The following is a 13877-nucleotide window of genomic DNA, read 5'->3' on the forward strand; positions in this document are numbered from 1 at the left end:
AGTTGTCCGCGGAGAATGCCTGATCAATAATTGAAGGCCTAGATTTTTACAGTGGTCTTTTTTGCGCCATTTAGTAGAAATACAATTTTATAACTCATTTTTAGCCTAGAATGAGCATCGTCACGGTGAATGGAGCGCGGTCACATAATGATTATTGCATTATTATTTGTCCTGCAAAGTAGGAGGTGGACGAATCAGTTTTTAATATTGAGAATATCAATACTAAGGGTGGTGTCAGTACTGGATGAATACTAGAGTGACAGGTTAGATTTTCTGTGCGTGTTCATATTACATTGTTGCAAATTTAGGGAATAAATCGCTGGACACAGGGGGGCTTCAATGAGATTTGAATGCAACAATGACACAACAATTTCTTCAGAATTAGTAGGCAAACAACAAATGGTTTGGTTGAGACACATTTAAAAATTTAATGTTTGCAAAAACAAATCTCAATGCTTCTATTATACATATGAAAAAATAAAGACAAAAACACATGAACAATATTAACAGTCCTTCGTAGGTTGTGTCAAATAAAAATACATTGCATCTAAAGAAGCATTTATTTTCCTTCCCACAAACGGCAACATGACAGAATAAAACCACAAAAAAAGAGGCTCAAAAGAGATTTTTGTGTCCTGGTATTCATAAAAAGAGATCTTTGTTTGTTGTTGTCGAGCGTCACCAAAACAAACATGGAGTCACGTGCAAAAGCAACATGTGCGCACTAACATGGGATAACAAAGTGAAGGAGAAAGATTGTGGAAAGCTTTGAGCACCTGTGTCACATCCCAAATGAAACAAAGGACCCCCCCGCCCCTCCGCCCATAATCCCAGACAAGAGAGCATGCAGCTGTTCTGCTCGTGGATCCAGTAAGGCACCAAAGTTCTTCAAGTGGACCACCTCTCAAGCTGAAGTCTTGGCCATCTTCTGTAGCAGCGGAATCTGGAAGGTGACCGCGGACCAGGGTTAGCATACCTCGTCAGGATCGCTCCTCCACCCGCCGCAAACACTTCCTTATTGAAAAGCTGCACACTTCCTACCTTTGACAAGTCCACGCCGGTTAGAGCGTTGACGGACACAGGAAGTTCAGCCAACAGGCGATTGACCTCGCCCGTCACTCGTCCACCCTCACCGCTCAGGATCACGATCTCATTGGTCTTGGCCAAGGGTGCCGCCACTTTGGAAGCAATCTGCAGTGACACAACAAGGCCTTCGTGGTTACACTTGCTGCGATCCACTTCCTGGTTTTACTGTAAGTCCTAAGCCTTAAGTATGGAGGCATGATCAGAGAAGGCAGCGTTACCTTGGGCAGGGCCTCGAGGACCAGGGCGGTCTTGGCAGCCTCGCCGTACTGTTGGTAGGCCTCGGCTTTCAGTCTCATCTTCTCGGCCTCGGCCTTGCCCACAGCTTCAATGGAGGTTGCTTCAGCCTCGCCGATCTTCTTGATCTTTTCCGCTTCGGCCTGGGCGATGAGCACTCGTTTCTTCCTGAAGAAAGAGGTCAAAGTGTTAAAAAGGAGGCGACGAGCTCAGCAAAAAGTGGCGGTCCGTTCCGGGCTCACTTGTGTCCTTCGGCCAGCTGCTCCATCTTGAAGGCCTCGGCCTCAGCAGGCCGCTTGATGGTGGCGATGAGTTCCTTGTCAGTGCGCTCGATCTCCTTCTCCTCGATGGAGATCTGCTTCTTCCTCTGCACCACCTCAATCTGGATCTCCTCCAGGCGGATCTTCTGCTGCTCCTTGGCTGCCTGCAGCTCGTAGGCCAGCTGGGCCTCAGCTTTCTGGAAACATCCACACACACATACACACTCATTTTTACTCAAATCCAAATCCTAGCACACAATCTGTAAAACAGGCAAATGGCGACCACCTTAGTGTTCACTTCCTGGTTGAACGATGCTTTTTGCAGCTCCAGTTCTCGCTTGGAGTCAGCCATTTTGGTGTCGGCCTGGAATTTGACATCCATCATCTCCTTCTTGCATTCGGCTTCCTAAGAGACAGCATAAGGCGTTGAATCGCTTGACCGCCACCAACCATCAACCATCTCCACGCCACAGCCCCCTTACCCGTATCCCGGCATCCCGCTCCGCCTCCGCCACACCAATGTCTGCATCCCGCTGTACGGCAGCTGTTTGAGTCTTTCCCAGCGAGCTCAGGTAGTCCAGCTTGTCGTAGACGTCCTGCAAGCCAACAGGCGGCAAACATGATGTGCATCTCACTCACAAGTAGGAATCGAATCCTAAACAACTCAGTTTCCTACCTTGATGGTGAAGCTGAGGATCTCAATGCCCATCCGACCCACGTCGGGTGCCGCCACCTCCCGCACCAGCTTGGCAAACTGATCCCGGTCCTGGTAGATCTGCTCCACCGTCAGCGTTCCTGCACGAGCAGATGGCCCACGTCAATGATACGACATTGTGTGTTCTTTTAAGACTGTGATGACCAGAGGCAAGACCTAAAATGGAGCGCAGGTGTCCTTCCAAGGTCTGCAGAACCACAGCTTTGATCTCCATCACTGACTTGCCCAGGAACTGCTCGCACGCCAGCGCCAGCAGGTCCTGCTCGGTCATGACCTTCACCTGGAGCACACCGCACACAAAAAGTAACTTGGTCACATGACAAAGACTTGAGAGGTTTTCTCCTCATTACGCTACCTGAGCCACGCCAGTGACGGTGATGGCCACGCCCTCTGCCGTCTCCACATCCTCACAGCGAGGCTGCAGGGTCATGATCTCCAGAGTGATCCTGCATAGCACATGTGCAACCTGTCAGCACGCCGCCGAGGACGGCGTCAACAAGAGCACGGCACCCGGAAACAGTGTCATCATTTTATCAGACGTCACCTCTGGGTGTCCGACAGGAGCCACCACGCCCATGACCACCCCCCCACCACGTAGGACTTCACATCAGAGCCACAACAGCCGCCTGAGAGGAAAAAGAACACATCATACTTGTTGTTAGTATTTTTTATCCGCCACAACAACTCACAGGCGGCTCATGCAGTCTTGTTTGTGATATTAAAAAAACACACAAAACAAGCAAACATAAAAATCTTTCTACTAATATCTATATTTGTGGTGCACTTCACTCACTTTCTGTCTCCCACAATGTTATTCCTCTCGCCTACCAGCGTTCATTACAATTACATGTAAACACATGACATGACAAAGGATGATGTCATTACGTCTCACACACCTGTGACCTTTTGTTTTCGTCCAGGCAGCGTTTAATCATTAAAGAAAAACATAAAGACTCAGCAAGACCTCTTGGCCCACAGATCTAGTGTCCTCCAAAACTACACACCGTCATGTGATGTTTTGCCTTCAGCCTGAGACGATAACATGGAGAGCATCTCATTTCATGTATTTTGCATTTCTTTTTTATCTTGCAGCATTTATGTGAGTGTCTTCCCGTTGCGTTTATTTTATGGTGTTTTCGTGTTTGGCCCCTGCCGGCCACCGTAATATCATTGGTTTAATTGTGTCAGAATTGAATTATATCTGGTCAAAATCCATCTGTGAAGGATGAGCATCTTATTTGTCTCAGCAGCTCCAAGCTGCTCAGTGGTGGGAGGGGCTAACATGTAAAGAGGTGACCGAGAAGATCGCTTGCAAAACAATAACAGAGATGAATCTGTTTATTCTGTCGCCTCCCAATCAGAGCTGCTTTCTTTAGCAAATACCACAACACGCTACCATCTGGCCGCTTAAAGTAGCTGGCGTTAGCTGCTTAGCTGAGATTAAAATGGTGACGTTCACCTACCAGACACCACCAAAGCTTCGTTTGGACCAACCGTCAAACAGCTACCCATCTCCACTGCTTCGAATGTAAAGACGAGTGCGATGAAGACAAAACTGACAAGACGACAAGCAGCAGCGTTAGCCCAAGCGAGTTATTCCTAAGCACGACCACGCCCACTAAGTGACGTCACCCCGACCTCACTGACGTTTCTCTCGTCCCCGGCAGATTTCCTTCGTTGACACATGAGGTCCAGACGAAGATTAAAAAAGCAACGAACAAATCTAAACTCCACTTAATTACTAAACGCTTAATAATCATTTAAATGAATGAAGTGCTAGCATTTTAGTAGCATTTTCATAACCATTGTGTGATGTGATGTAGTCGCCAGCCACATGATGGCGCTACAGCAGTAAAAGACACACGAAGGCTTACCGGAAAAGACCGGAAGTGGCTGTGGACTTCAAAGAGGGATTGTGTTGATTCGCTTTCCAGCGTCCAAACTTGTCATTCGTTCGAACTTTCCCCTGCAGTTCGACATTTGGGCGGTACCGGACTGTTGTATCTCCTCCGGCCGACGGCTGCTGTGATGGCGGCTTCTAGTTCCGCGCCTCATGCCGGCGATGTGGAAGAAGACGCATCTCAGCTGCTCTTTCCTAAAGGTCTCCTCAACGCTCCTTCTCATTTTTCCTAATTCCCAAAGGTCTCCTCAACTCTTCTTCGCTTTAGCCCTCCTTATCTTCCACTTCCCTAGAGGTAGAGGCACCCTCAACATTCCTCTTTCCTAAAGTACTCAACATCCCTTTGTGACGTTTTCCTAAATGTCTCCTCAACTATCGTTCTGTATTTATTCTGCTTTTCAAGGTATTATTGAACACTCCTTTTGTCTTTCTTAAAGGGAACAATAATGCTCATTTTCGGTGCTTTGTATTGGGTTGGGTTCGTGGTCGAGTGGTTAGTGCGCAGGCCACACAGCTAGGAGATCCTTGTTCAATTCCACCCTCACCCATCGATAGGCTCCAGCACCCCCGCGACCCTCGTGTGGTTAAGCGGTAGCGAATGAATGTATTGAGTTGTTGACTCCTATAGAGCAGCTACATACACAACCTGCACATAAAGATTTTAGAGCTTCCAGAATATGCACCTATTCCTGCTCTATTTCCTTTCATTCATTCATTTTCTGCCGCTTATCCTCACGAGAGTCGCGGTGGGTGCTGGGGCCTATCCCAGCTGTCTTCAGGCGAGAGGCGGGATACACCCTGGACTGGTGGCCAGCCAATCACAGAGCACATATAGACAAACAACCATTCACACTCATTAATACCTATGGACAATTTGGAGTCGCCAATTAACCTAGCATGTTTTTGGAATGTGGGAGGAAACCGGAGTCCCTGGAGAAAACCCATACATGCACGGGGAGAACATGCAAACTCCACACAGAGATGGCCGAGGGTGGACTTGAACTCCGGTCTCCTAGCTGTGTAGCCTGCGTGCTAACCACTCGACCGCCGTGCAGCCTGCAATCCACTGTGATTGGTCCACTCAGCTTCTACAGCTCACAGCTTGTATCGTGTGTGTTGCTCTCACACCAGAGTTTGAGAATTCGGAGACGCTGCTCAATTCAGAGGTGCACATGTTGCTGGAGCATCGCAAGCAGCAGAATGAGAGCGTTGAAGACGAGCAGGAACTGTCCGAGGTCTTCATGAAGACCCTCAACTACACGGTCCGCTTTAGCCGTTTCAAGAACCGAGAGACCATCACGGCTGTGCGCAGGTCGGTGCCAAACTTAAGATGTCAACCAGTAAACTTCAGAACTGACGTGTTCAACCCACCCCTCGTCCCACTAGCCTCCTCCTGCAGAAGAAGCTGCACAAGTTTGAGCTGGCAAGTCTGGCAAACCTGTGTCCCGAGGCTGCGGAGGAAGCCAAGGCCCTCATCCCCAGGTGAGTCCTGTTCCTGCCCCTTGAAAAGGACATGTGACCAACCATTTCAATTATCATTTTTTAATGCAGTTTGGAGGGGCGCTTTGAGGATGAAGAACTACAGCAAATTCTGGATGACATTCAGACCAAGAGAAGCTTCCAGTATTGAGAATCTGGACCAGGACAGCCACATAGTTCAAGACTGAACTGACCTATGGCTGATTATGTCAAAGAAAATTCTCATTTTGTGTGGTGTTAGATTTAGTGTTCTGTTCAAGGGTTGTGTTAAGTTCTGGTGGTCAGAGTTCTGGTTCCAGTAACAATAAAGCACATTGGTTTTTTTTTTATATATATCTTAGATGAAAAAGTTGTGATGTATTAACTACGGTCCAAGCAGCAGAACACACCTCCACTTCCTACACTAGTATGTTGATTAGATAAGTGTGTCCAGACGCTTACCGCTCAAATTCGATGTCTTCGCTATGTAACGGAAGGACTAACTCGAGGTGTATTTGTTTATCCGCTTCTTCCCTCCTAGTGAATTGAAACCACTCAAGTTAGTCCCGCCCCTTTTGCTATCACTGTGCTGACAGTGCACTGCATTTTGCGTGCTTGTGCACTAAAAAGTGTGTGCCAGCTATTGAAAACTCAATGGTGAGTGCCAGTGATGCATACTTATCACCCGCAATAGTCGCCATCTTGGCTATTTGTGGTAAGTGCGCAACAACAGTAAATCATTTAGGACGGCACTACCCCAATCAAAAGTTGCACCCTCAGGAAGTAAGTACACAGTGGACACAGTATACTTATTGAAAGTGTGCCAACACAGCCTGTGACCTTCATATAGGAAACAGGAAGTGTGCGAGTTCCACAATGTCAGCTTTATTTGTTTTACCTAAAACTGAAAGGGTTTAAATAAACTCTTCCCCGCTCCAGAGTTCACAACCCGACTCGGCTCAGAGGTCATGACCTGACACGAGAGGCCACACAGTCCACTCAGACAGCCGATTGGTTGACAAGACGGAAGGTGGTGTTGGATGTTAGTGGGTGTGGTCTCACAGATAGCCCTCCTTCCTGAACTGCTCCTGCAGGACGTCTCTGTACTCGTCAAAGCCGCCGTCCATGCGCCAAACTTTCCCGCTTTCACAAACCCACAGCTCCTTACACACCATCCGGATCAGACGCTCGTCGTGTGACACCAGAATGACACCACCCTATCAAAAAAAAAAAACGGAAAGATGTCATGGCGTCACCGGGAGCACATGTGGAGATCCTTGGCTTGGTGTTTGTGCTCACTCTAAACTTGTTGAGGGCTGTGGCCAGAGCCTCGATAGTCTCCATGTCCAGATGGTTAGTGGGCTCGTCCAGGATGTAGAAGTTGGGACTGAAAAGACAGAGCAGGTCACAGGATGTTAGTGACTAGCAGGGCTTCCAAATCAGATCATTTGACTACCTTGACATAGTCATCTGGGCAAAGGCCACCCGACTCTTCTGTCCTCCCGACAGACTGGCAACGGGCCTGGTGGCGAGCTCTCCCGTGATGCCATAGCCTCCTAGCTGGTGTCTGTACTCCTCCTCGGTCCGACCTGTGACCCGCAAACAAGCGGCAATCAGGTAGTGTTAGCAAGCTCAGAGTTGGGAGTGCTGAAGTTTGCTGTGGTTACCAGGGAACTTGTTGAGGAGCAGTTCCACGGAGCAGACATTCAAGTCCAGCTGGTCCACGTGGTGTTGGCTGAAGTACCCGATCTTCAGGTTCCTGACAGAGATTGCTTTTAAAATCCAGACACCAGGGACGGTTTTTCTTTATGAAAAGCTGCATGTGCACCCTTCAGTCCATGTGTAGACAGTGGATCCATGCCTACTTGTCCAGCATTTACTGCCTTGTTCATTGCCATTAATTGGTTCCAAACAGGAAGTAATAGGTGAGTTTCTGCTAGTAAGATTCCTCATTTAATAATTGAACATTTTCAAAGTTAGACCATTGAAAAGATTTACAGCCCTCTAAAGACAGTTTTTAACATTAAAGCCCTCTAGTCACCTTCACGCTCCGATTGCCCAATGCAGGAGACGTAAGAGAAAATAATGTGTGTGTGTTGCGATAAAAGTGTTGCAGTGTTAGGGGACCGGAGTAGAGGGCGGACAGGAGTTACATTTTAGCTTGGCTGGGGTTACAACTGCAACAGTAGCCCGTGTGTTGGGGATCATCACTCAAATCTGGAATAAAGGCCTGTTGTTCTGGCAAGTCCAAGTAAGTTACAGTAACATTACTGACACCTAGTGATCAATGTAGAATACCACATAAAGCGTCTGTGAATGCCTTATACTGTATTTGTATTTGACTTCACAGAGGCATTTTTCATGCTGGCAAAGGCATCATTTAGGAAAAAAAGTAAAATTTTCTTAAATATGCATTTGCAAATAATAGGTTGTATTCAACCACAAAATGCGTGATTTAATAATTAATACATTTTGGAAAAACTGCTAGAGTGAAGCCGCAGCATTTGAAGCGCAAAAGAAGACATTTTATGAGAACTGCTCAACTCCTCCGGGGTGAGAGGCCACTTTGATATTTTTGCGTTATTAGTATCAACATTATAGTTTTCTCTCATTACATTATGCCAGGGGTGTCCAAAGTGCGGCTTACTTATTGTCCCATAGCAGAATTAAAAATAAAGTTTTCAAAACAGCAAAAAGTGTGTGGGAGGGGGGGAAGCAGTAATTTGGTGGGGTTTTTTTAATTTGCACATTTTAAAAAAATTATATGAAAGACATCCGAGTATGAAACACATATAGCGGTATATCCACTGTAATGCACCCAGAAAAAAAATGTGTGTGTAATACCCTACATGACCACACGAGGACAGCAATGAGTCACCTTGCCATGGTCTTACCTGTGAGCTTGGCGGATTCCGTTTACCGGCGTCAGCTCACCCATCAGCAGTTTCAGAATGGTACTTTTCCCGGCACCATTTTGGCCAACCTGCCAGGAAGAAGAACACGATTAGGCGTCACAGGTTTGACGTACTTGTGAGATCAAACTATTGGCTGACGTACAATACAAATCCGAGACTCGAGATCCGCTGACAGATTGAGCCCAGAGAAGAGGCGCTGGTCTGGAGTGTAGTAGAACTCCACTTCATCTAACTGCAGAATCGGAGGGGACAACTTCTCAAAGTTGTCTGGAAACCTGTCGCACAAAAACCACAATGTGTTGGTGCACCTGGTAGCATGAAGTACGGGAGAACTACGAAGAAGTTTCTACTACCTCAAAGTGACCTCGGCTTCTTTGTCAATGGGTTTCAGTTCTGGCCTGCAAACAACCACAAAAGTCCTGATTCGTCAACTCCAACCCAAGTATGTTTTATTGACGGGCACTCACGAGGACTTACAGTCTTTCCAGCAGTTTCAGTTTGCTCTGGACCTGAGCTGCTCTGTTTGCATTGTAGCGAAACCTGTCAATAAACACCTGAAACACCACACAGTCACTTGCAAAAGAAACCACAACCTGGCATGGCATGTACTGCTGTAGTACAGTACCTGTATGTGTTGCCGGTACTGCAGTTGGGCCTCATACTCTCTCTGTTGGTTTTTCAGTCTGTCTTCTTTGGTTTTCACAAAGTTCTCGTAGTCGCCACGGTAACAGTCCAGCCTCTGGGAGTGCAGATGGACGATGTCTGTCACCACGGCGTTCAGGAAGTTTCGGTCATGGGAAACGACCAAGATGGTGGACTGCCACGTCTGTGGGAAGAGGAGGCAGTTGTTTTTTTTGCGCTAGCTCGATGCTAACCTCCGCCACTGACTTCAGTGAGGGTTGCCAAGTTTAAAAGTGAGAGCGTGCCGACACCTGCAAGTAGTTCTCCAGCCACAGAATAGCTCTGACATCCAACATGTTGGTCGGCTCTGGAAACAAACACACATTTTTACTACTCAAGTCCTAGTAGTATTCAATGTTAATATTGTACTTCTTCAGTCTGCGCCCTGAGGGCTATTTTCAGGAATAATTATGTCATTTCAGGGGCATAAAGTTGAAATATTAAAGCAAAATTAGTTTTTTCCAAGTTGTAATATTATGAAAAGTAAATTGGAAAATATGTTGACAAAAGGACAAGATCGCAAGTGTAAGCAGCTGAAATGAGTTTTCTTCATAGCGTGGCTGGGCTCTCCCTTGAGACATGAGACGCATGTCATCCGGGGGAAACTCAGAGTAGAATAGTTATTCTGTCGCACTGAGAGGAGCCAGATGAGTTGGCTGAGGCATCTGGGCAGGATGCCTCCTGGACGCCTCTCTGGGGAGGTGTTAAGGGCACATCTACCGGTACGAGGCCTCAGGGAAGCCTCAAGACAAGTTGGCGAGACTATGTCTCACAACTGGCGTGGGAGGAGCTTCCCTGCTTAGGCTGCTGCCGCCACCACCCAAACTCGGATATGCAGTAGATAAATGGATGGATAAATTAATATTGGGGGGAAAAGACAAGATATTAAGGGATGTAAAGTCAAATAATATGGGAATAAAGGCATAACATTACAAGACTTAAGTTGAAATAGATTAACTTTTTTTAAAGTTTGTAATTTTAGGACAATAAAGTCCAAATATTAAGAGAAAAAAGAAAAAAATCTCCAATTTCAAAATAATAAACTCATAATATTTTGAGGAAAGAAGAATGTCATTTTACTAGCACAGGGTTGAAATATTGAAGAAAAAGACATTTTTTAAAAAGTAATATGATAAACAAACAACGTGGTAGTGACTCACCGTCTAGCAACAACAGGTCGGGCCTAATAAGAACCAAACACAAATATTAGTTTGTCATATCATTGTGTAAGTGTGCTATTGGGGATATATAGCACGTGATTTTTGTGGTGGACGTGCTCAAGAGTTAGCGCTCTGTGCTGTCAATCATACATAATGACTTTGAGCTTTGAGGGCTGGAGCATCAGCAATAAAAACAAGGAAGAAACTCACCGAGCAAACAGAGCTCTCGCTAAGGCCAACCTCATCCTCCATCCTCCTGAAAACTCCCTGCATGTGCGCACACACACACACACACACACACACACACACACGGAGAAAGGCCTCATGAAATGAGCCATCTTAGAACATCCTTGGAAAACTGAGCTGGGCACTCACTTGGTAGGCTGCTGCTGCATTTTGGGGGAAAATCCCAGACCTGCCAAGATTATGGAGGCTCTAGTAGGATGAGACAAGTGTCAATTCAAATCTGCCAGGCTTTTGATTGAGTCATTGACACGTGCACAGACAGTTACCGGGCTGGGGCTTTGTCAGCTTCGATCTCCTCCAGTTTGACATAAATTTCCGACAGGTGGCCGCTCTCCATCCCGTCGGCTCTGAGACGACAAATGCGTAAACCAGTCAGCACCGCTCTACCGTTCCATTGTCCCGGACGCCTGACTTACGTTCCGTTTGCGATGCGAGCGTTAAGGCGCCGCTCCTCGCTCAGTAGCTCCTCTCGCAACGTGTCGCTTTCCAGGACGCTCTGCAGCGCCGCCGTCTCGTCTCCGGCCACTTCCTGCTCCACGTGGAGGATGGAGATGTGCGGAGGAACGCGTAGGTTGCGACTGGCCAGCATCTTCAGCAGCGTTGTTTTGCCCAGCCCATTTCGACCAATCAGGCCATACCGCCGGCCAGATGCTAGCGAAAGTTCCGCCCCCTGGAGCAGACACCTACAGAGACAAGGACTCCCTTACACATTTGTGACCACCATTAGCTTGCAGGCTAATTTGAAATGTTTTTTTATGTTATTATGTTCATCTGGGCGGCACGGCGGTCTAGTGGCTAGCGCGCATACCTCACAGCTAGGAGACCAGGGTTCAATTCCCACCCTCGGCCATCTCTGTGTGGAGTTTTCATGTCCTCCCCGTGCACGCGTGGGTTTTCTCCGGGTACTCCGGTTTCCTCCCACATTCCAAAAACATGCTAGGTTAATTGGTGACTCCAAATTGTCCATAGTATGAATGTGAGTGTGAATGGTTGTTTGTCTATATGTGCCCTGTGATTGGCTGGCGACCAGTCCAGGGTGTACCCCGCCTCTTGCCCGAAGACAGCTGGGATAGGCTCCAGTACCCTCGTGAGGAAAAAGCGGTAGAAAATGAATGAATGAATTATGTTCATCTTTCGGGCGGCACAGCAGTCAAGTGGTTAGCGCGCAGACCTCACAGCTAGGAGAACAGGGTTCAATTCCACCCTCGGCCATCTCTGTGTGGAGTTTGCATGTTCTTCCCGTGCATGCGTGGGTTTTCTCTGGGTACTCCGGTTTCCTCCCACATTCCAAAAACATGCTAGGTTAATTGACGACTCTAAATTGTCCATAGGTATGAATGTGAGTGTGAATGGTTGTTTGTCTATATGTGGCCTGTGATCCAGGGTGTACACCGCCTCTCGCCCAGAGACAGCTGGGATAGTCTCCAGCACCCACGCGACCCTCGTGAGGATAAGCGGTAGAAAATGAATGAATGTTCATCTTTCCCCACATCACCTCTCTCCGAAGGACACATCAAAGTTCTCAATGCGGATGTCGTAGCTGCGGTTCTTCCCCGACTGGTCGACTCGCCCATCTTTTTTACTGCTGGCCTGACTGGCAGACGCCTCCTCCAGGACACTGGACACAACAAGCAAAACAGACAAGTGAACATGGCACAGAAAGGACAGCGTGAGAAAGAGACACAAATGTGCAGAAGACAGACACCGACAGTGGGCTTGACGTCTTTTGAGAGTCCTTCTCGTTCCGCCTCTCGTGTTTGGCTTTCAGCTTGGCCTCAGCCTTCTCCAGCTTCTTGGCGTCTACCGTCTGAGGGACATAAAGGGACAGCGTGAGCCAGAGGGCCTGCGAGAGTGCATGCAGAGATCATACCGTGTTCTGAGGACGTTTCATCATCCAGATTCCCTGCATGTCTTTGTCGTCCGGCACTGTGAACAAATAAAAACACATGTGAGCTACATGAAAGCCACAACGTGGACATCAGCGGGTCCTCACTCATGTCCGTCGACATCTGCGACAGCTGCACCGGCGCGTCCAGCAACACCTGACGCTGAGCCGCGGGACAGCGGCTCCTGAACACACACACAGATATACACGTATTTGTCATACGTCATACATCTTTCTCACCTGGGAATAATTTTCATCAAGGCACGCCTCAAGTGCTCATCCTCACAGCTGGAGTGTGTTGAACATCTGTAGACAGATGTCTCTGACGTCATCCTCGTTTTTACTGTCAGGTGACACTTCCTGCAGGACTCCACCAATGGCGTCAAACACCTCCTCGCCATCCTCGAAGTCAGACCCGCCATTGTCCAAAACGCCTGTCACACACACACACACACACACACACACACACACACACACACACACACACACACACGTTTGCTTGAGAGGGTGACAGTCAGTCTTTAAGCTCAACTTTTAAAAAGCGAAAGTGCATATTTTTTAAATCACATATTTATTTATTTCTATCAACCATTGAGATTGTTTCTTTTGGTTTTAAAGGACCAATTCTCGATTCTCACGAGTCACGGTGTCAACGAGGCGTGTTAGCCGGTATGTCAGCGCCAAACCCGGTCAAACCGACGAGCCACACCGGGGTGTTAGCTGGTTAGCTGCTAACAGCTAACTTGCTACTTGGGGCCAGTGCTCCTCCAGCCGGGACGACAGTCTCTGTCCGATGGACAGCTACTGAAAATAGCCCGCATACAACGACTCTAACGCGGCCGCTCACCTGTGATGTAGTCGAACAACTCCGAGTCGATCTCAGGAAACTCGCTCCTCAGTATTTCCACGTACGTCGCCATTGTGGCAACCAAACTTGCCGACGGAAGTAAATCCGCAGCGGAAATGATACGGCGACAGCACTGGGACAAAAGCACACAAGCGGCAATGACGTCACTCGCGGTGCTATAAAACTTTTCAGTTTACCAGACGAATTATAAACAACAATAGTCAATAGTTTGTTTTCTGTGACAGCTATCTTTTTAGTTAGATATTGTGAACGTAGTTAAATAGTAATGATTCATTATGTGTTATATAAGTAGCAATAACAACACCAAGACGAACAAGACGTGAAGCAAGTCAATAACACGGATTTGAGTCACATACACGTGTGTTCATAAGAGGGTATATTATACTTAAACATTAAACAATTTAGTTATGTAACAGCAAGTAACCCCATACGCAAAGGTAACAATAGTTTTGTCACCCACGACGTACCG

General features: G+C 47.4%; 3 protein-coding genes across 3 annotated transcripts; 1 reads left to right on the forward strand and 2 right to left on the reverse strand.

The window, feature by feature from the left end:
* Positions 1 to 409: 409 nt before the first annotated feature.
* LOC131134735 (flotillin-2) lies at positions 410 to 3927 on the reverse strand. Its single transcript, XM_058080305.2, has 11 exons — positions 3759 to 3927; positions 2840 to 2921; positions 2651 to 2741; positions 2452 to 2575; positions 2257 to 2375; positions 2063 to 2176; positions 1867 to 1986; positions 1563 to 1777; positions 1305 to 1488; positions 1042 to 1191; positions 410 to 943 (listed from the first exon to the last, which is right to left on the reverse strand). The coding sequence occupies exons 1-11, from the start codon at positions 3805 to 3807 to the stop codon at positions 905 to 907; spliced, it is 1287 nt and encodes a 428-aa protein (XP_057936288.2). The 5' UTR covers positions 3808 to 3927; the 3' UTR covers positions 410 to 904.
* A 224-nt stretch (positions 3928 to 4151) lies between these two features.
* Positions 4152 to 6618, forward strand: polr2d (RNA polymerase II subunit D). Its single transcript, XM_058080307.2, has 4 exons — positions 4152 to 4396; positions 5327 to 5507; positions 5582 to 5677; positions 5747 to 6618. The coding sequence occupies exons 1-4, from the start codon at positions 4324 to 4326 to the stop codon at positions 5823 to 5825; spliced, it is 429 nt and encodes a 142-aa protein (XP_057936290.1). The 5' UTR covers positions 4152 to 4323; the 3' UTR covers positions 5826 to 6618.
* Positions 6458 to 13520, reverse strand: abcf3 (ATP-binding cassette, sub-family F (GCN20), member 3). The gene is made up of 21 exons (XM_058080304.2): positions 13388 to 13520; positions 12827 to 12974; positions 12649 to 12725; positions 12526 to 12581; positions 12365 to 12462; positions 12151 to 12273; positions 11072 to 11338; positions 10922 to 11002; positions 10785 to 10844; positions 10620 to 10676; positions 10410 to 10432; positions 9501 to 9556; positions 9194 to 9394; positions 9046 to 9122; positions 8922 to 8966; positions 8711 to 8843; positions 8548 to 8636; positions 7321 to 7412; positions 7110 to 7242; positions 6953 to 7040; positions 6458 to 6870 (listed from the first exon to the last, which is right to left on the reverse strand). Exons 1-21 carry the CDS (start codon positions 13458 to 13460, stop codon positions 6712 to 6714), a joined length of 2136 nt encoding a protein of 711 aa, XP_057936287.2. The 5' UTR covers positions 13461 to 13520; the 3' UTR covers positions 6458 to 6711.
* Positions 13521 to 13877: the final 357 nt, after the last annotated feature.

This window comes from Doryrhamphus excisus, linkage group LG8, assembly GCF_037039965.1.
Source record: "Doryrhamphus excisus strain RoL-2023G ecotype Guam linkage group LG8, RoL_Dexc_Guam_v1.1, whole genome shotgun sequence".
Lineage (NCBI taxonomy): Eukaryota > Metazoa > Chordata > Actinopteri > Syngnathiformes > Syngnathidae > Doryrhamphus > Doryrhamphus excisus.